This window comes from Plecotus auritus (assembly GCF_963455305.1).
Source record: "Plecotus auritus genome assembly, chromosome: 4".
NCBI classification, from domain to species: Eukaryota; Metazoa; Chordata; class Mammalia; order Chiroptera; family Vespertilionidae; genus Plecotus; species Plecotus auritus.
Genome location: NC_137775.1, coordinates 135,405,514 through 135,428,798, shown reverse-complemented (window position 1 = coordinate 135,428,798; position 23,285 = coordinate 135,405,514). Strand labels below are relative to the sequence as shown.

The window sequence follows — 23,285 nt, the reverse complement described above, 5'->3', positions numbered from 1 at the left end:
CAAAATTTCATGGAAATTTTCTATATTTAAAATGTGCAAAATTCTAATTGAAATAGGAAAGACTGGCCTATCCCCATGCCCATGTAAAGCCTCCAAAGACGTTTCAGAAACATCTAAAAGTCACTGCCCTAAGTTATCAAAAAAAGTAGCAACAAAAAACTTTTTAAAAAGTATTTAGATCCCGGCTAGCGTGGCTCAGTTGAGGGTCAACCCATGCACCAAGGGGTCACAGGTTCCATTCCCAGTCAGGGCACATGGGCGGGTTGCAGGCTCGATCCCCAGTGTGGGGCATGCAGGAAGCAGCTGATCAGTGATTCTCATCATTCATGTTTCTCTCTCTCTCTCCCCCCCACTCCCTTCCTCTCTGAAATCAATAAAAATATTTTTAAAAAATATTTAGATTTAAATTACTCCGAGATTCCTATGTGGCTTAATATATTGTGATTCTTTAATTATGATATATTTGACTAGCATAATTTCTCTGAGCCTTAAATTTTTTCCCATCTATGAAATCATGACCTTATGCAAGAAGATATGACGACCTGTCAATGCTAAAATTATACTATGTTGAAGGCTATAATAACATTAGTGGCCATTTCTGAACTTAGGACAGGCACACTATGAGAGTATACATTTCCATCTCTGCAGATCTTAACTTCAAGCTTTTGTTACTGTCTCTGCTTTAGATTTAATGCCTTCTGTAAATTATTAGTATCACATACCTTTTCCCAAGATCACTAAGAACCAGATGGAAAGATTTTTTTTAAAAAAGTATTTAATGTACTTATCTTTCCTCAGGGAAGCTATGTAACAGAAATAATGAATTGGGGGTGAGGAGGACAACTCTGCTTACGTTTTTTTGTTTTGCCTAAAACTAAAAGGGGATGAACAGAACAGGGAGAAACCAAGTATGCAAGGGGAGGAAGAAAGAATTAAAACAAGAAAATATTCTAGATGAATAGGGAAACAACCCAAGGCTTTGAAAAACAGTTAATTACTAAGATATAACAGATATTCATGCTTCTTCTAAAAATCATAATCCAAAGATATTTATATACACACAATTGTTTTGATTCTCTGCTCTACATTTTCCTCCTCTGAATAATTTATTAGCTAAAGAATTAGTTATAACAGAGTATCAGATTAATAAAAGATAAAGTTTTATAGGGGCATTTTCATCAAACTGAATTCCAAAAATATTCCATACTAACTGTCAGTTGAGTACATTTTTAGAAATCACACTCTCCATTTTCAAGTGCTTGATGTAAACTTCAACCACTTACAATGAATAAAGCCAAATAATACATTTCTATGTATTCTCCTGTTAAATAATACAGAATATTGGTGAATCATATTCTGCTGGAAGTGAGATCTGAGGAACACAGTCATGAAAACTAAAGAGCAAACTTCAGTTATGTGGCAAAGAAAAAGCATTATAAAAATCAATAGTTACAATTCAGTTCTTTTCATCCTCTATCTAATACTTAAAAAACAAACACCAAAACACACAGACATCTTTCACATAAAGAGGTATGAACTGTGCCAGAAAAGCATTTGTTCTACAGAGACTGGCTGTGAAAGAAGTCACAGCTCTGTAATTACAAACCATTTCTACATAGGATGAGCTGTTATAAATATACATACCCTTTTAGTAATAAGGGTCATGAGAAAGTCACACTATGGATGGTTTTAAGTTCTCAAGGATACTACACTAGGACAATCCTGGAATTTCATAAAGTCCTATAAACCAGTACTTAAAAATGTTTAAATTCTGAGAGGTTCACAACTATTAAAGCCCGTCCATCCATATAACAATAACTTCTCTATTACACTGACAAAAGGAAGATATTTCTTGTCCAGAGTTTCCCTGGCAACTGCCTTTAGAAGGGCTTTCCTTAGTAACTGTTTTTCATGTAATCCAAGATGTCATTTTTTTTTTAAATATGTTTTATTGATTTTTTTACAGAGGAAGGGAGAGGGATAGAGAGTAATAAACATCGATGAGAGAGAAACATCAATCAGCTGCCTCCTGCATGCCCCTACTGGGGATGTGCCCGCAACCAAGGTACATGCCCTTGACTGGAATCGAACCTGGGACCCTTGAGTCTGCAGTCCAACGCTCTATCCACTGAGCCAAACCGGTTAGGGCCAAGATGTCAATTTTAAGCCTCATCATTAAATTCTGTACTGATAAAAATATGTTACCAATTAATATATTTTTCTATCAACTTTGAGGTGCATTTTTCAGAGATGTTAAAATTTGAAAAAATATGTATCTTATAAATCCAACAGCAATAATTTTACAAGGAAAATTTTTATTTAACATACTCCCTACAAAATAGAAAACATGTTGAATAAGACTATACCTCAGAAAATTTGGGTTTGGTCCCAGTTTTACTTTAAAACAACAGAAGATAATGATTTTTAATAAGTCACCATCTCATCAAGGCTAACTATAGATTACATAACTCACAGAATTGTTTCAAGAAATAATTTGAGGCCAGACTTTGGCTTAAGGGCTCCCAGAGTACATTATGTGTACCTAAAATGTAAAGTATAACTGTGCTGTCACATTTTTATTAATGCCATACTTGAAAAATATAGTATGCCAGAGTCTTGTTATGGTTGGGCTTTATTGAAAAACACCACCTAAATTCTGCTACTTTGTTAATTTTGTTCTCATAATTTAGTTGAAGTGATAATTTAGCCAGTAAATAAAATTATTTTAACTGTTAAATTTAACAGTACATGTGGAGAATCAAAGTACACAACAGATAATTATAGATTTCTTTCATAGCACAGTAGAAAATACTTTAATTAGGAAAATTCTGAAGAGTATATAATGAGGGTTAATTATCTGTTATAGTACCAATTCAAGTGGCTCAGAAACTGGATTTCCTTCCTTGTATTATACTTTTAAAAAATTTAGTATTATACACATATTTTTAAATGTAGGCTCCTTTTTTCATCTATACTAATAAAAGGGTAATATGCTAATTAGACTGGACGTCCTTCCGGACAAAGCCGCAGTGGCTGTGCCAAAAGTCCCGCCTCTGTGCGTGAGCTGCACAGGAAACACCTTTTCTGACCACTCACTGGCTAAGCTCGCCATATGCACTCGCGGTGTTCTTGGTAACTTGGGTAATAAGAATCCAAGAAGGTGATCTAGGGTTTTTCCACCTCTCTCCTAGAGGAAAAAACGGAGGTCTGCTGCTGGAGGGGCTAAGAAATGTCATATCCTGCCCTAGCCAGTTTGGCTCAGTGGATAGAGCCTCGGCCTACGGACCACAGGGTCCTGGTTCGATTCCGGTCAAGGGCACATACCTAGGTTGCAGGCTCCTCCCTGGCCCAGGCCCAGGTCAGGGCTCATGCAGGAGGTAACCAATTGATTTGTCCCTCTCACATTGATGTTTCTGTCTTTCCCTCTCTCTTCCATGCTCTCTAAAAAATCAACGGAGAAATATCCTCAGGTGAGAATAAAAAAGAAAGGTCATATCCTATGAAAGACACATCTTAAAAATGCCTAAAGAAAATTGTCATTTTTTCATGATGAAGAGACTGGAGTCCATGTTGATAAAAACACTTTGGCAGCTGCGAGGGCTGAGGGCCAGAAGCCGCGGGGGCCAGCAGTGGCAGCAGCAGCGGGGTGATGGGGGCGGCACCTTCCCAGTCGTCTCCCACAGAGGGAGGCCAGACTTTGGTTTAAGGGCTCCCAGACTGTGAGAGGGGGCAGGCTGGGCTGAGGGAACCCCTCCAGTGCACGAATTTTCATGCACCAGGCCCCTAGTTTTAACATAGTATAGTTTCAATAGTCTTTCCTAATGGAAAAAGAGGTGCTTTCAAGATTGTATGTCTTGATATCTATCTGTTTGGGGCATTTAAACCTTCCTATCACAAAGAAAAAACTCATTTTGGATATCTTTAAGGGAATTCATCACTTCTAAAACTCAAAGTCAAGAGTCTTTCCTTCATTTCAGTCATTTCTGGCAAATGAGAAATAAAGTCAACTAAATGTTCAGCCCTTACTAGTCCTCCTCCACCATCATCAGATGCAGCCTAATAAAGGAAGCTCTTGCAATGAGTAATCATTTCAAACAAATGCAAACCAAAGGGAATAAAACCCTTTGTTCCATTAAAGGTCCATCATCATGTGGATTATCTTCCAAATTAAAATGATGATACTCTAAGATCATTAGACATAGAATCTAAATTGAGCTTTATATTGAGTCAGCAATATAAAGGAATTTTTTAAGTGACAACACCAATTGCAATTAAGCTGTGTGAATTTAAGTATTTACTAATATATTTTCCCCACAATTATATCCACAATATAAATGCACACAAATTTTAACAAAAATATAATAGTGTTTTGTATAAAAGTGTACTCTGCTCAAAAGAACTATTTTTTAAATCACTTGTGTTATTTCTGAACTAAAGTGCAATTGTTATTGAATTACTGTGTCTGTATTCCAAACAAGAAATGCTTTTTTATTTTTTTAATATATTTCAATTAATTTCAGAGAAAAAGGGAGAGGGAGATGGAGATAGAAATATCAAGGATGAGACAGAACTATTGATTAGCTGCCTCCTGCACGCCCCTTTACTGAGAAATGGAGCCTGAAACACGGGCATGTGCCCTGACCGGAAATCAAATCGTGATCTCCTGATTCATAGGTCAATGTTCAACCACTGAGCCATACCAGCTGGGCAAAAATGTTTTTTTAAAAATTGCTGAGGAATAGAAAAAGTTATAAATCAAAGCATAGTAATTAATTTTTGTGAGGAATCCCATATTGCAGATTAAATCATCAACCTAAATAAATAAGGTATACAGATTCCTCACCTAACAGCAGTGGTTTTGTTTTTAAAAAAATCATTGCATAGCCCTCATTGGTTTGTCTCAGTAGATAGAGGGTCTGCCTGCAGACCAAAGGGCCCCAAGATTCGATTCCGGTCAAGGGCACGTACCTTGGTTGCAGGCTCCTCCCTGGCCCGGGTCCTGGTCAGGGCTCATGTAGGAGGCAACCAACCAATGTGTTTCTTCCACATCGATGTTTCTCTCTGTCTTTCCCTCTCTCTTCCACTCTCCCTAAAAATCAATGAAAAAATATCCTCAGGTGAGGATTAACAAAACAAACAAAAAAGATTTTAAAAAATGTATTGCATACTAATTTGACTAGGAATTAACTTTACCAAGTAGTAAAAAAAAAGGAAAAATAAGATTAGCAGTTCATTTTTATAGTATAAAATTAGCAAGTAATAGATTTAATAAATACGTACAGTCCCAGAGAGGACATCATGGGGGCAACAGTTGAGAAGGTGACTCTTGCATACTCTGTCATCACTGAATTTGATTCGTTGACGAGTAGTATCTCCTGTAATACAGGAAAGTTAATAACATTCAAGGTTAGACAACTGGAAAATGTTTATTTTCTGAAAGCCCGATTATTGCTAGCTTTTAATGTGTGGCTACACACACACACACATTTATAAATCAGCTCAAGAGGGATTAGTTCTTTATGTAATATCTTATGAAAAAAACGATTTTAGACAACATGCAGTTGCAGTACGTGTACTGCATATGTAATTTAAATGGTCAAAGTGGGAAAGCAATGCATTCTGTTAAAGTAATTCAGAAAAGCATAGAATTTAGAGCAGGAATGGACCTTAAGGATTATTGAGTCCAACTCCTACACATTGCAGATGAGGAAACTGTGGCCTGGAGAGGTTAAGCGACTTGCAGTAGACCCACTAGGACAGTTCTACCAGTATACAACGTTCCCTACTTGACACTAAGCATTGATTTCTTTTGTAATTATTTAATTAACTGAAAAACATAAAAAGTAATCTTGCAAATATTGCATACACACTGCGAATCCCCACTGAACCCCAGACGCCATTTCTTCCACTATTTTGTTCCAGCTGAAGTGTCTCCCTTTTGCTGCTGGGAGGAGTTAGAGAGGGTAGAATAACGTGTTTAAGAGCGTACAAACCTGGAAGAAGGACTTACACACCAGTCAAACAAAGGCACATTGCCTAAATGAAAAGTTAACTATAATGCCTCCAAAGGCCCCATACCTCCAAGTTTTATGTAGCCTGTGCTATATATGGCCTAACATTTAAATTAATTTTGTCTTCATATAGCACAATACACCTCCTAAGCTATAGAAGCATCCAACCTGCTACTGATGCCTAAAAAATTTACAAATTCTAAGGAACAATAGGTAACTAACTCTAATAACAAAATATAGATGGCAGTTATAATTTTTTTGCTTACAACCTCTTTGGAAAAAGAAAAAAAATCTTAATGACAATTCCTTTATGTAGAGTGATAGCCCTAAAAAAAATGTGTTTTATTTTACCCTTCAATTAATATCATCGTTGATGACTGAAAACCTACTGGTGAATTACTGAAGCGAGAACTGTTGGTACCAAAATAGATTGTAAACACTGCTGTACTTCACATGATGCCTGAAGCACTCCAAAAACTTTCACCTTGGAAGTGATTCAATTATTTGAATTAATTTGTTTTTCACATGTGAATAACAAAAATGGTTAAAACTTTACCCCTTTTATGTGGTCTTATTTTGAAGAGTCAACTAACTAAAGTCAACTAAATACTGTCATTTTTAGATGGGGTAAGATTTTGTTCAAATTGTTTTAACGTGGTTAAAATACTTCATTGTAAGTCTGATTTATAAGCAGGGAATATTTTTAAGAAGAGTAATTTATAGCTAAAATGATAGCTTCAGAGCAGTTCAACAATAGGTTTTCTAGAGGCTAGTCTCTAGTTAAAGTAGGTTATTTCTGACACCACAATTTGGAATAATTCATTTATTGTTCACGCCTGCTACTATAGTAAAGGTAATTTTACTGATCCTTTTTTCCTTTTAAACACAACTGCTTTTGTTCCACATTCATTAACACATCTGAAAAGTTAGCAATAACTCACGGCTCGGCGAATGCGGGGCCTTTCTGACACTCCCTTGCAGATTGAAGTAGTCAGGCATAGATACATTGAACCTTTACAAATAAAACAAGGGGCCAGATTGTTCAGTTTGTATAGAATAGACTCTGCCAGCAATTTCAATACAGCATCTAGATGTACATGTTGATTGTAAAGATTCTTGTATATGAAAACAAAAGTGAACAAAATCAGGGTGTTTTTATTTTTTTAAATATTGGCTTAACAAGTGTGTAATCTTAAGAGAAGAATTTAACCAACCATAGGTAAAAGTCCAAGGCTGGAGCTCTCGAAAGTGGTCCTTGGGCCAACAGGGGTTTTAAAAAATGTTTTTTAAAAAGATCTATTTCATTCAGGCTTTAGTGAGGGCCTTGCGCTCTTGTTAGAATGATACTATGATAAGCTCACAACAGAATGGCAATGCTTATTACAGGCTTTTCGCTTCTTGGCATGTAAAAAAATATTTTTATTTTAAATCTGCACCCAAATTATGCTAAGAAATTTAAGGATGATATTTTAAGCAGAGAGAGAGAAAAAAAAACTTTCATAGCTACAAGTCCCCTTGCTACAAGTGTCTAAGCTTTTCAGTAATGCAATAGCAGTGTCGTTTCAGTGCTGTCCAACTAATGGCTAAAAGATTATAAGCCAGGCCTCAAAATAAAATCAAGATTCAATAAGTTTTACCAATCAAACATTTCATCAAGTAGGGTGACTGTTTTTGCTTCAGAAATCACAACATTAAATCTAATACTAAGACCTGTGCCCTGAAGACACAGCTGTCAGATAAAATATGAACAATTGCAAGTATCACATTAGCAAACATCCCTTATAAGCTTTAAAAGAAATCAGTTTCTGTAAACATCAAAAAGTATTTAAAATACCTTCTCATTGCATTTAAGTGATTGCTCTTTATACATTTGATAACTGTAGTAAACACAATATGCACAGCTATCAAAAATCAGCCTATACTTTATAGAAACTTTTAAAACAACAAAGTAATAAAATCCCTAGTAATTTGAGATACAGAAATATCCTGAGAGGGACTAGCAACTGAGTATCTGTTTATTGTTATTTTTAAAGTTTTACTTAAGAGACTTAAAACTTTTTAAAATAATTTGGTTATATTACCATGTCCATGAAGTATTTAATAAATTTGTGCATAAGCCATAAAAGTATAATTTGTCTAAACCAACAAAAAATTTTAAAATAAAAATACCAGTAATTTTAGTTTCTATCAAGATATCTGGCCCAAACCATATTTTTCAAAACTAGGTAAAACAGTGCCCATTTGGGGGGAAAAAAGGAGGAGAGGGTGAGACTACAATCAATAGGGAACAAATATGAATCAAATCTGCTTATAATGCAAGGAATTATTTTCTGCATTCGATGTACTTTATCTTTGGATGTTCTAGGAATATATTCATATAAAAATAAATTAAGAAAAAACAATTACCCTGTTATACTATTATTGGATTGGAATCATAGAATCAAACCTATGAGTAAACACATCCTCTGTGGTAGACAATGGGGTTACAAAGAGACATAGAAGACAAGCTCTGTACCCTCAAGGAGTCCATGATTTTGCTAAGAGAAACAGGACATTCAAATGAAGTATAGCAAGTAATATACAATGTAGCCTAATCCAAGTGCCAAACTGATGTTTCAAGTAGTAGTACTTAGGAATTCTATGACTAGAATGACCGCCAAGGAAGAAAAGGCTTCATATAAGCAGTAGCCAAATTTTGAAGGAAAGACAGGACTTAGACCAAAGGAAAAAAATTTTTTCCATTGTTCCCTTCAATCCAGATTTTGTGTGTAAACAAAGTAAAAAAAATTTAAAGTTTAAAAATAATGGGGCAGAGATTAGGCTGTTATTTGCGTTAACAACAAAATGACCTACCCATAAAAACATGGATGTCTCTCTGTTCTGTAAGTTCCACAATAATTCATTAGACTTTGTATATAACTACAATGTCAAGTTTTTAGAATTTTAATGGAAGCATCAAATTTTCTATTAATATTTACTACCAGCAACTCAACCACTTCATGAGTTTCATGACTTATAACCTTTATTTGGGAACACCTGAGTCACAGGTGTACAATAAAAACTGAAATGCATATTATTCCTCTCGAGGTCTCTCAGTAATACAACAGAGCCTAAGCAGTACTGAGGCAGTTTCACTCAGGGAATATGACCACTAAAAAGAAGGGTGCTGCCCAAACTATACTCAAATACTGCTATTCTCCAAATCCCCTTCGATCTGTTGGGAGGGAAAATTTTAAGCACACTGTAAATCTGAAAACTGCCATTTTATGGCCCTGCCTTTTTCTGAAACTGACTTAGACTTAAACTGTAGTGGTTACACTTAAAACCTTAGCCCAGATGGTATCTGATATCATTTTACATGGTGCATGCTATTTTCCCAATACCCACCCCCACCCTCCAGTGCCACCCACCCTCTCCCTCCCATACAAACAATAATTCAAATCAACTTTCACAGATTTAGGTGCTATTTTAAAAACATCAAAATTTTACTTTACCCATTCTCTCCGATGCTCCCTGTATTTTTTTAAGCTGTGAGTGGATGACCATGCTATGTGATCAACAACTGTGAAGGCTAAGCAAAAGTGAACTGAGTTTAGTATTATAATTTCAAAAGAACCTTAAAGTTTGTAATATTTGACATACATAATGGTATGCAGATACCTTATTTTACTGCATATTATCAGGCATTAATCGCAAGCAATTTATAAAAATAACTAATTAGTTGTACAGAATTAGCTTAAAGCTCAACTTAGGGAAAACAGAGAAGAGAAAACCCAACAGCACAGCACACAAAGCAAACAAAAGCAACCCCTCATTTATAAATGGGGGAAAGCCCTCCCATATTCTCCCATGTGACGACCAAAGCTCTCCCCACAGGTACACTCGTTAGGGGCCACATATCACTGTTGGCTTGGGACAGGATAGGCACATTCCCTTTAAAATAAAATCCATACCTCTTCAGTGAAAGGAAAGCCAGAGCTAGAAAGAGAGATAAAGCTTTTTGTTTCCCTGTGCCCTTGAGTCCTCAAATGCAGAGAAATGTTCCACCCTCTTATTACCATTTCTTACAATATAAGCTACTGATCCACAAATTGGCCATGTAAAGACCCACGGCCAATTTATAGTCTAGAACAGGGCAGGGCAGAAAAAGACCTCACCTGTACTAGTAAATCATTATGTCTTCATGTGGAACCAAGGTAAAAGCAGGTGACTACTGCTGCACAGTGACTATTATACTAAAGAACCAATATTATTACTTTTACACCCTTCTCAAATTTTCTCACCAACTCTACTAACCTCTCCCACCTACCTTTATTGTTCCCTTAGAATTCTGCCTAAAACTCACCTAGAGGAACTCTTGTAATTAACCTAAAAAAGTACCCCATGAGCCAAAACCGGTTTGGCTCAGTGGATAGAGCGTCGGCCTGCGGACTGAAGGGTCCCGGGTTCGATTCCGGTCAAGGGCATGTACCTTGGTTGTGGGCACATCCCCAGTGGGAGGTGTGCAAGAGGCAGCTGATCGATGTTTCTCTCTCATCGATGTTTCTAGCTCTCTATCCCTCTCCTTTCCTCTCTGTAAAATATCAATAAAATATATTTAAAAAAAAAAAAAGTACCCCATGTTCCCTTCCAAATAAACACACTGTTTAATTTATTTCATATCTATACAATTCAAAGTATATAATTCACTTATAAAAGGACTCACTATGCCTTAACTTAAAATCATTGTTTTGAAAACATTTAATATAATCCGATACACATCAAACTTTTCACGAATATATTTATTACATAAGGAAAGAAAGTGTACTCAACCAAAAATGGCAGTGGAAAGAACCAGTTATGTATGGCATTCTCATTCTTCCAAATGTAATAGCAAGTCACTTCTTTCTAACACAACTTACAATCATACCAAGGAGGAGCAGCAGCTTTTCTTTCCTCCAGAAAATGCAAAAATAAGGGTACTATACAGTTCAGAAAGGCTATCCCTCTTAATACTTTTATATAGTCCTAGAGGTTTATAATTACAAATACTAATAACACTTCCACCACAATCCTATGACAAGCCCAACATTTTAAAAATGCAATGCCCATTTCAGAAGAAATTTGCAGAAAAAGTTCATTCTTGCTGAATATGATCATAGATTAAAGTAATTTTTTAAACCTATCAGCCTACTTGTCTATGAAAATCCAAAAAACAAAATTATAAGGAATGAGACTAGGAAACAGCCTTGGTAGTAGGAGAAAGAGCTTATAGACTCTAAGAGCTAACAGAATACTAAAGTGGCTACATCCCAAGGCTCTATTCCAACCCTTGCCACAACCTTTTCTTCTCTCATTATACAAAGCATAGAGACTTGGCCACTGGCAGGAATTAATGCCATCACATTTCTAGGAGGATACATGCTTTAGGATATCTATCTACATATTTCTCCTCTTAGATTTAAGATATATATTAGAAAAGGGTGAATAGATTCCTAAAAATTAAGTTCTAAAAGTAGATTATATAGAATTTGTTTTATGGATATATGCCATAAAGTCAGTCATTAAAAAGTTGCAGCCTGCTAAATTTATATTTTGATACTTACTTGCAGAGCTGCAATTCTGATTCAGTAAAACTCATACTCTGGATATCTGGTGTCTTCTATCATCCAGAACTTCCTATACACAAAATTACAAGTAGCAAAAGCTGTATCTGGCTATGAAGAAATAGCTGAAAAGAACCAAGGAAAAAGCAATTGGCTGATCAAAAAGATAAGTTCTGCCCTGGCTGGTGTGGCTCGGTTGGTTGAGCGTTGCCCCATGTCCCAAAAGGTCACCAAGTCAATTCCTCATCAGGGCACATGCCCAGGTTGTGGGCTCAGTCTCCAGTAGTGGTGTGTGTGGGAGGCAAACAATCGATGTTTATTTCTCACATCAGTGTTTCTCTCTTTCTCTTGCTTCGTCTCTAAAAATCAACTGAAATATTTTTTAAAAAGGACAAGTTCTTATTGGTTGATGATAGCTACAAAAGCAAAGTAGAGCCTTACCAAATCTAAAAACTAATGATGAAAATAAAAAGGGAAAAGAAATGAGAATATCAAAAGACAGAAGTGACAGACAACTCAATGATGAAGTTAAAAGTGAAAAACAGAGAATACTATGAAGGAGACTGAGCCTTATAACTACTGAAACAACATAGAAGAAATAATGTGTAAAATATACACCAAATATGTTCCTCAAATTAAGTATTACAAATGAAGTCCCTTATGTTTCTCTACACAGTCCCCTACACCATGTAGGGGAAAATACACGAAATAACATTTTTTTATTCTCATAAGTCTCTGTACTTTTTAATCAATTTTTTAAAATTAGACACCTATAATCAGTATCACAGAATTCATCACTTAAAAATAAACACAACTGCCGAAACCGGTTTGGCTCAGTGGATAGAGCGTCGGCCTGCGGACTGAAGGGTCCCGGGTTCGATTCCGGTCAAGGGCATGTACCTGGGTTGCGGGCACATCCTCAGTGGGAGGTGTGCAGGAGGCAGCTGATCGATGTTTCTCTCTCATCGATGTTTCTAGCTTTCTATCCCTCTCCCTTCCTTTCTGTAAAATATCAATAAAATATATTTTAAAAAAAAAATTAAAAAAAAAATAAAAAAAATAAACACAACTGTTCATGGGTAAAATTCTTCACTCCCCACTAGACTTTGTCCTTCTAGGATTAGAATCCTATGTCACTACTTTACTGCAGAGTCAAAAGACAACAGAAACAAGTAGGTCATTCACCTCTATGAAAAGGAAAGGAAGAAATAACTAAGGCAATTCAGCAATCTGGTGATATTCAAGAAAGTTAAGATTCTATCCCTATTAGCAATTGATATCCTAAAATGCATCAGATAACAAATATACAGAAGATCATGTCTGAGGAAGTATCCCCTCTAATACTGAGGCAAATTAAGCTGTAACACAGTAACTTCTCAATTTACAAATACATGGTTTCTAGAATCTGAGGTGGATCAACTGTTTCCTAGTAAGTATGCCCTACTTTTTCCAGTCTATAACATAGAATCACCACCACTTCACCCATCTACCCCGTTTCTAGTCCCCAGGTTATCTTTAATAAGCACCTTTCCCTATAACCAGGCACCTTTTCAATGTCCTACTATGGAGCAGGTTGATGAAATCCTCCAGAACTGCTGACCACCACACCAAAACACTAATGGAAAGGTGACAAATCAAGCCAAGAAGTAATTTTACCCAAGAAGCCTAGATGGACCTATGAATTCCTACATCTCTCCATCTCACAGGTGTGTGTTTCTGGCCAGTCATTTCTACTTAGAGGCTTCAGTATATACAGTTCAAGCAACTTTCCTTTCACATGAACAACCAGTATTTTTCAAGCACAGGATTTGTCCAAAGGATGATTTTAGATGTTATTTGATTTCACCAATATGACGTTTTAAACACCACTCAATCACTTGGAGTGATTATTTATTATAAGTCAAGAAAAAAGCATCCACTGGAGCTTTAATATGTTTAATACATCTAACAAGTTCCAATTTTTGGCATAGAGTACGTGACAACAGAGTCTAGTTATCTCTCATAACACCATGTTGTTTTCATTATATTTATTTTTTCTGGGGCAAAAACTTTAAAATTAACTTGAATTTTTAGAAAGTGAGTTGACATAAAGAGAAAATATTAAACAGGAAACAGGATAAAAATAGTAAAGGTGGCCAGCCGATGTGGCTAAGTGGTTGAGCATCGACCTATGAACCAGGAAATCACAGTTCAATTCCCAGTCAGTGCATATGCCTGGGTTGTGGACTTGATGCCCAGTGGGCGACATGCAAGAGGCAGCTGATCAATGGTTTTCTCTGATCACTGATCTCTTTCTCTCCCTTCCTCTCTGAAATCAATAAAAATATATTTAAATAAATAGTAAAGGTGTTGTTTGTGTGACTAATATTTTTTGTGTGACTAATATTTGGGAAAAATTTATCTAGAATAAGGTTTCTCAAACTTTTAATGTGTATCAAAATCATATGAAAGGCTTCTTAAAACAGATTGCTGGCTCCACCCCAGAATTTCTGTAGGCCTGGGGCAGAACAAAGAATTTTGTCTTTTAACAAGTTCCCAGGTGATTCTGGTCTAAGGATCACACATTGAGAATCACTGATCTAGAATAGTAATCAACAAAGTTTCTTCTTAAAGAGCAAGATAGCAAATTATTTTATGCTTGCAGTATGTCTATTGTGACTACTCAACTCTGCTGTGGTAAGGCAAAGAAATCACATACATTATGTACACAATGGGCATTGCTGTATTCCAATAAAACTTTATTTACAAAAGCAGATGGGCCATAATCCCAGCCTTGATCTAAAACCGTGGTCGGCAAACTGCAGCTCGCAAGCCACATGCGACTCTTTGGCCCCTTGAGTGTGGCTCTTCCACAAAATACCACGGCCTGGGCGAGTCTATTTTGAAGAAGTGGTGTTAGAAGAAGTTTAAAAAATTTGGCTCTCAAAAGAAATTTCAATCGTTATACTGTTGATATTTGGCTCTGTTGACTAATGAGTTTGCCAACCACTGATCTAAAACATACCCTCAAGTAAATGAAGAGTATACTGTGTAACCTAATAGTTGGACAGAATACAGAAGCAGTTGAACTAGATATACTATAGATAGCATCCAATAAATATGCAACCTATTTTATTGAAAGCCAAAGCTTTGGAAAGTATAACTTTAAAACAGAAGACAGGTCTGCAGAAAACTGAGGTCACAAGAAGACAAAAAACAAAACTTACCATGTTCAGGAGACAAGACAAAAGACTCAGTAAGGGCAGCTAAATTCTTTTCATGTTAGAATGTATGGATCAGTATCTAGAGCAGTGGTGGGCAAACTTTTTGACTCGAGGGCCACAATGGGTTCTTAAACTGGACCGGAGGGCCGGAACAAAAGCATGGATGGAGTGTTTGTGTGAACTAATATAAATTCAAAGTAAAGGAGCGGAGGGGAGAGCAAGAGAACCCTCCGCTCTTTCGGCTCCGCGGGCCGGATAGAACAGCCGAACCAGCCGGATCCGGCCCACGGGCCGTAGTTTGCCCACGGCTGATCTAGAGAGTGGTTTGGCTTTTTGCTTGCTTTTGTGTGTGTGTGTTTTTAATATATTTTTATTGGTTTCAGAGAGGAAGGGAGAGGGAGAGATAGAAATATCAATGACGAGAATCACTGATCAGCTGCCTCCTGCATGCCCCTTACTGGGGATCGAGCTCACAACCTGGCATGTTGTGAGCATGACAGAAAATCGAACTGTGATCTCCTGGTTCATAGGTCAACACTCAACCACTGCACCACACTGGCTGGGCCAGAATGATTTTTGTAGGAAAAAAATTTACAGACCCTCTTCTCTAGCCCATGTTAAATAGCAAATTATGACATTCAATTGACTGAGCTACATATTACTTTATGATGGCAGCTCTGACTTTTCAAAGTTGTAAGTTAGAGAAACCAAGATGGCGGCATAGGTAAACACCTAAACTGCTGCCTCACACAACAGTTTCAAAACTACAACTAAAAGACAAAATGGACATCATCCAGAACCACAGGAAGGCTGGCTGAGTGGAAATTCTACAACTGGAAGGAAAAAGAAAAGCACACTGAGACTCAGAGGAGCTGCAGAAGGCAGAGGTACCAACGTGCGCGCGTGCAGATTGGGCTGGCAACTGAGTACGCGGCTGGCTTTCTCAAGCGGGAGGGAGACAAAAGCTCCCGACGGCTCTGAACTCCAGTTCCAGGCGAGACTCTGGGGACCCAGACTCATTCGGGGAGAAACTGGACTGTCTGGCAGCGGGCGAAACTCGAGGGCGGCTTTCTCTCAGAGGTGCTTGCAACAATTACTGAGGGACACTGAGACCCAGGGGCCTCTTAGGGCAGGGCTGACGGGAAGCAATGCTGTCTGCTCCGCCCTGAGACTCTGCCCCATCCAAGCTGAGCACAGAGGCTTTTGCAAGTCTTATCTCATAAGGGTGTCTCCAGCACAGAAGTTCTCCCAGCATAGACACAGCTGATCCTCACAGCCAATTGGCCTGGAGGTCAATTCCTCCCAGTGATACCAACAACAATCAAGGCTTAACTACAACAAGACTGTGCACACAGCCCACAAAGGAGTGCACCAAGAGTGTCCACCTCAGGTAACTGGGGAGGCTGAGCCACTGGGCCCTATAGGACACCTAGCACACAAAGCCACTCTATGAACTCAGGGAAGCAGTCAAAATGCAGAGACAAAGAAACACATCACAAATGAAAGAAATGGAGGAAAGCAAACGACTGGATATAGAGTTCAAAACCATGGTTATAAGGTTTTTCAAGAATTTTCTAAAAAAGGCCAATAAATTTAGCGAGACCCTCAAGGATATGAAAAAGGACCAACTAGAAATTAAACATACACTGACTGAAATAAAATATACAGAGATCCAACAGCAGACTAGAGGAACACAAGAATCAAGTCAAAGATTTGAAATACAAAGAAGTAAAAAACACTCACCCGGAAAAGCAAAAAGAAAGAAGAATCCAAAAATATGAAGATAGTGTAAAGAGCCTCTGGGACAACTTCAAGCGTACCAACATCCGAATTATGGGGGTGCCAGAAGAAGAGAGAGAGCAAGATACTGAAAACCTATTTGAAGAAATAATGACAGAAAATTTCCTCCACCTGGTGAAAGAAATAGACTTACAGGAAGCGCACAGAACCCCAAACAAAATGAATCCAAAGAGGACCACATCAAGACACATTATAATTAAAATGCCAAGAGCAAAAGACAAAGAATATTAAAAGCAGCAAGAGAAAAACAGTTAGTTACCTACAAGGGAGCACCCATACGACTGTCAGCTGATTTCTCAACAGAAACTATGCAGGCCAGAAGGGAGTGGCAAGAAATATTCAAAGTGAAGAATAGCAAGAACCTACAACCAAGATTACTCTACCCAGCAAAGCTATCATTCAGAATTGAAGGGCAGATAAAGAGCTTCACAGATAAGAAAAAGCTAAAGGAGTTCATCAACACCAAACCAGTATTATATGAAATGCTGAAAGGTATTCTTTAAGAAGGGAAGAAGAAAAAGGTAAAGATAAAAATTATGAACAAATACGTATCTATCAACAAGTGAATCTAAAAATCAAGTGAATAAAAAATCTGATGAATAGAATAAACTGGTGAATATAATAGAATCAGGGGCATAGAAAGGGAGTGGACTGACAATTCTCCGGGGGAAAGGGGTGTGGGGGGTGCGGTAAGAGACTGGACAAAAATTGTACACCTATGGATGAGTACAGTGGGGGGAGGGGGTTGTAAGGGCAGAGGGTGGGGTGGTAACCGGGTGGAGGGGAGCTATGGGTGGAAAAAGGAGGAACAATTGTAATAATCTGAACAATATTTATTTAAAAAAAAATTTTTTTTATATGCCCTAACTTGCCGAAACCGGTTTGGCTCAGTGGTAGAGCGTCAGCCTGCGGACTGAAGGGTCCCAGGTTCGATTCCAGTCAAGGGCATGTACCTTGGTTGCAGGCACATCCCCAGTGGTAGGTGTGTAGGAGGCAGCTCATCGATGTTTCTAACTCTCTATCTCTCTTTTCCTCTCCGTAAAAAAATCAATAAAATATATTTTTTTAAAAATAATAAACCCCCAAATTAACTAAAATAAACAAAAACAAAGTTGTAAGTTATTCAGTTAAAACAAAAACATTGAAGCTGTAGCCAATTTCAGAGTTTTTACAAACTACATTTCTCTACAGCCTGAATAAACTTATAAAATTGATTAACTCATCTATTTTGGCCTTCCCTTCCAATTTCTACACTAGTGCTGCTACTGCACAAGACTTTAAACCAGTTGGGAAATGTCCGGACCACATAGGGCCTGAGAAATCATTTGGTCTGGCCCTGCCAAGGCATTAGGGGTGAGTTAATTAAATGTTTGACCAAATATAGCAGGCTAATTTTTAAGTTGGTAATTTTGTATGGCCCACGAATGATGTTATAAATATCCAAATTTGGGGGTGGGGGGCAGGCTAGAAGGGGTCAATGCGGGGAAAAGAGGACATCTGTAATACTTTAAACAATAAACATTAAAAAATAATGATTAAATATATATATATATATATATATATCCAACCCATCCAGTGTGGCTCAGTGGTTGAGCTATGAACCAGTTGGGGCCCATGCCTGGGTTGTGGGCTCAATCCCCAGTGTGGCGTGTGCAGGCAGCCAATCAAATGATTCTCTCTCATAATTGATGTTTCTATCTCTCCCTCTCCCCTCCTCTCTGAAATCAATAAAAATATACATGTATATTTATATATATCCATATGGCCGAAAAAAGGTTCCTTACCCCTGCTTTGAACCAAAAAGGAACAGAATGACTTTTCTACAGGTAATGAATCCACAAGGTGCCTGTCAGAAGTTTACCCTCACTAAACCTAATCCTGATCCATGATACCTACTTGCCCTTGATTTCCTGCCACCCGTCTTGAACATGTAGCTCTATCATTTATGCTTATTAGATATTTTACCCAAACAAAACCAAATCAGAGCATGTATTTGCTGCTTATTGAGCTTATGCAGTGACAGACAAAATGATTTTCCTTTGGTTTCAATTTTGTTAACTGAAGTAAAAGAATGTCTCAAAATCATAAGGCTTTCTTGACAAGGAGAGTTAAACAACTGTAAAGAATCCAAGAACAATGCAGGTTTATATGAGATGATACTTTTACTGTTTTCTGGGCTGTTCTGTAGATAGAAAAATTATTCAGAGTTCAAAATGCAAAATGAGTTAATAGGGTTTTTTTTAAAATAAATTCATTATGTGGGTGTCAACAAAACTTTCAGTATTTTGATATGCCTGGACTTCTGATTAAGTCAAATATTTACTAAAACTCTGTTTAACCTTTTTATGTTTAACTACTGTTCAACCTAATGTCTGCTAAAATTTCTCATGCTGTTAAAGAATTAACAAGCTCTAGAGTAAGGAAATACCCCATTATTATTTTTTTAAATACATTAAAGGCTATGCCTCCTTCACTTAAAATAAACAATTCAAGTGGAATAGAAGAATGGCTTACAACTGACCAAGAAATAAATATGGTTCATTATGTTAATGAAAAAAATTAAAAGTAAATGCTCTCGATGTTGATGATAAGTCAAGAAACACAGATTACAGTAAACATGATTTTATGAAGAAAATCCACTGAAGAAAATACTTCAATCCTTGATTAATTTATTTTGCAGAAAAGCATTAATGTCATACTGTCCTATAGGTTCAACTGTTAGGTATCACTACTTTATATTAGGAACAAGTAAATGATTTTCTGAACTGTATTTTCCTGGTTACCTCCGAGGATGAATATCCTTTTAATTTTACATCCCATAAACTACAACTACCGTACAATATAATGGATCAACAAAAATATCAAATTCTGCCTGGCTGGAGTGGGTCAGTAGTTGAGTGCCAATCTATGAACCAGGAGGTCACGGTTCAATTCCCCGTCAGGGCACATGCCCAGGTTGGGGGCTTGATCACTGATGTGGGACACACAGGAGGCAGCCAATCAATGATTCTCTCTCATCATTGATGTTTCTATCTCTCTCTCCCCCTTCCTCTCTGAAATCAACAAAAATATATTTAAAAAAATTTTTTTAATTCTGATTAACGTACTGTATTAACTGAGGAAGTACAGCATCATATTTAGGAAGATGAGCCTCAAAAATAGCTAAAATTGGCAGGCTGATGTGGCTCAGTGGTTCAGAGTCAACCTATGAAACAGAAGGTCACCGCTCAATTCCAGGTCAGGGCACATGCCCAGGTTTCTGGCTCAATCCCCAGCAGGTGGCATGCAGGAGGAGGCCAATCAATAATTCTCTCTCATCACTGATGGTTTTACCTTTCTCTCCCTCTCCCTTCATCTCTCTGAAATCAACAAAAACAAAAAAATACAGTATTAATAAAAATAAATTTTTAAAAATTGGCTAAAATTATCTGAAAGCTTTCTCTTGCTCCTTATACTCCCTAATCATAATGAACAACCAATGATGTTATAAAATTCTATTCTATATGCTACATACTATTAGTCTACTGGTTATTTTTCAGGGCAGATTTTCATTCCTCAGCTATTTTAGCCTTTCAGAGATGATCTCTGATCCCATTTAAAGGTTATAGCAATTAAGAGGTATGAAATCCTCGAAACTACCTTCTGTAACTTCCCTAGTTAATAAACTAAGAATGTTATCTAAATTCACACCCTCAAGTTTATTTAATTCCTATCCTTGTGCCCTGCCAGGCCTGTCTGCGGTCAGAACCAGAGACTTAATCATAACCAAAAACTGTTTTTGTTGCAAAAGGGCTTTAGCTAAGGGACATCCTTGCAATTAACCCAACTCAACACAAATGACCATAGTCTGTGTGAGGACACTTGGTTCCCCCAAGTGTCACATAGATAAGTCTCTAACAGCTGCTTGAATTTCCCTAGGCTGCTTTCCTGCTCCCTGTTTTCAAATGGAATATATTCAGGGAAACTCAATTATCCCTCTCCCTTCTTTTAATGCTAACAACTAAAACAAAGATATTTATGAAATTTAACATATGTTATACTTCATATAAAATGATACATATATACCTACTTATGGTTGCTCCCTTCTAAAAAACTTTAAATATGTTTTTCCAACATTTTTTTAGTGTAACATAGGAAATTGCTCGGTTTCCCAATTAACAAATTACAGATTTAACTTGAGGCAAAAAAGGTTAAGTGACTTACCTAAGATTACAATTAGAGGTACAGCTGGGGCTAGAAACCAGGTCTCCTGAGTCTCAGCCCAGTGCTCTTTTCCTTAGCCCATGATGCCTTATCAGAAAAATCCAAATACAGTCAGACCCCCAGTTACATGGGTATGAGTTACACTGATTCACATATACAAACTTTATATAGTGTGACCAATGTTTCAACTCACGCGGTACCCTGCTTCCACTTATGCAGTATGCCAGGCATCGGCACGATTTTCAGTGGCACACAGGCGGTTGCCACCACCAGGGCCCTAGGCAAAATTGCAAAGAAGGCAAAGTTTGTCTTTGGCCCTCCCACCTCCCTTATACATTCCTCTCCCACCTCCTAATCATCCCCCTGCCCAGCCTCCCAGCACCATCATGCTGCCCTCTGGTTGTCCACAGCCCCCACTGCCACCACTCACCCAGGACTGTCCTTTCTGGAAGTGCCCAGTGATCAAAAATTACCTCTCCATTTCCCTGCCACTAAAATTCCTAAATGATTCCTAAATGATTTAAATAATTCAAAATAAGGTACATTTAACAGACTTAAATCTCCAAGGAGTTTAAAGAAGAACTAATTAAAAAGATTTTGGGGAAAAGCAAAGGAGTAAGTCTTTTATTGGGGGAGGGGGAGGTACAAGGATTCTCAGGACACTAAAGGTTGAGGGAATTACTGCCACCTTGTGTCCCACTATGCTAGAAGACAGTGGTCTCTAGGATTAAAATTTAAAAAAAATAATTTTTTTTTTGAACAGGGCTGCCTTAAATACCTCCTACCTACCTTTTCCATCTCTCTCCCACCTCTTGGATCCCCAAATCCACCTCTTAGTGCCAAAGACAACCAACAGCAGTCCCTGTAAGCTGTTCCTGTGTCCAATACAAAGCTTCCCATTATATAGTTTCAAATTACATGGTCTTATTGAAGAACATAACCATTTTCTCTATCCCTGAATAACTGAAGTTGACTATATGCTAAAAAAGAACAATCCTAATTATTTAAAGGTCTTAAGTCATAAAATAAAACATGTAAACTCATTAACTATCTGGTTTCTGGTAAGAAGGAAAAGAATGTTCTGATTATTATCTTATACACATAAAAGAATTTACATATCTAAAAAACATTCTTTCCCTTGAAAATAGTATGTTTCTTGCTTCTGGCCCAACACAGTTGTGAATATTCAGTCATTTCAACTAAATAATATTGTGGACTCATAAACATTAATTCATTGGTAAATCCTTTTAGTCTGGAGGCAAAAAAAATCCAGTAACACACAAAAATAAAAATTTGTATACAAACAGAATGGATTTTAAGAAATCCCTATTTCTGCTGACTACATGCAATACACACATTTTTGGTTTAGCTTTGCAATGCTACATTAGCTGCCTAGTTCGGAAATTTATCAGCTGATAGTAGAGTATTTTGATCCAACTACCCGCCTAGTAAAATTAGGAAATTCAATCCATGCAGAAGGTACCAAAAATGGTATCCATCTAGGGCTAAAAAGATTATGTAAATGACTTTTTAATTTTATTACAAAGATTATTGTCAGCTAAAATCCTATATTAAGCCCCTGCACAATCCTGTCTTCATAATAAAAAAGGAGCAATGTTAAGACATGCTGCAGATACAAAATGACCATTCTTATCTAAAGGTGAAAAAATGGTAACAGGTAAGTTTCTCCAGTGGCATTTCAAATTAATGTTAACTTTCAAGGGTTTACTACACAAATAAAATTCATTTCCTTCCCAATCTTCCCCTCCACAAGTATGTTTGCCATCTACACCTATTTGTCTATACGTGATCTACAAAGAAAAGTTCCCAATATGGGTTTTAATTAAAACTGAACTGTGAATACTGAAAAGCCATTTTTTAAATATACATTGCCAAAAATATTTGAACTCAATAAATTTAAAAAACCTACCCACATATTTTGCTGCAAAGCACTCAAGAAGAGCGACTTAAAATTTTAAGTGTCTTTTCTCTTACATCAAGCAATAAGAATAACTTATTAAGAAAAAAAGCATTTCTTCAATGGTTAAGAAACTATTTACCAGGACAAGCAACATATGAAAATAAACAAGTGTTTTATTTCATTTTCAGAAATTATTGAACTACACCTTTCCTCCACAGTAGCATGGATTTGAGCTGAATTTGAAAGAGTACATTACTAATTATCATCAACAAAAAAGCAACAGCATTTCATCTTCTTATTTAGAAATTCTCTTTATGACAAAAAGATATCCAGCAATTAGTGGTTTTCTATACAAATTCTAACCTAAGTACCTAAAAGAATCGTTTCCTTCAATTCTACTTCACTGGGCACATTTTCAAAATGGTTCTAGTTGGGACACATGCAAGATTTGTCAAATTAACTGAACAAAGCCTCTATTAAATTGTCTAACAAAATGGAGGTCTTTCGGGAAAAAACGGGCCATATTTTTTCATAAAATGGGGCTAAACACACCCACTGAAGA

The 23,285-nt window shown here is 37.0% G+C and overlaps 1 protein-coding gene across 9 annotated transcripts in view; it reads right to left on the bottom strand.

The window, feature by feature from the left end:
- LOC308246914 (putative RNA-binding protein Luc7-like 2) overlaps positions 1-23,285 on the bottom strand; it is a 64,984-nt gene that overhangs the window by 40,679 nt on the left and 1,020 nt on the right. For 2 of the 9 annotated variants that reach the window (XM_080665268.1, XM_080665261.1), the window contains exons 2-3: positions 20,996-21,079; positions 5,281-5,375 (exon numbers count right to left, since the gene is read on the bottom strand). Coding sequence is in view for 6 of the 9 variants with exons in the window: in XM_080665260.1 (XP_080521386.1) it covers positions 5,281-5,375; positions 6,953-7,023; positions 20,996-21,033 (204 nt within the window). In the remaining 3 variants the exon portion in view is untranslated. Of the gene's footprint in view, positions 1-5,280; positions 5,376-6,952; positions 7,024-9,505; positions 9,583-20,802; positions 21,080-23,285 lie in introns of those variants that run through there. The other 7 variants (XM_080665264.1, XM_080665267.1, XM_080665260.1 and 4 more) reach the window with 6 other exon arrangements.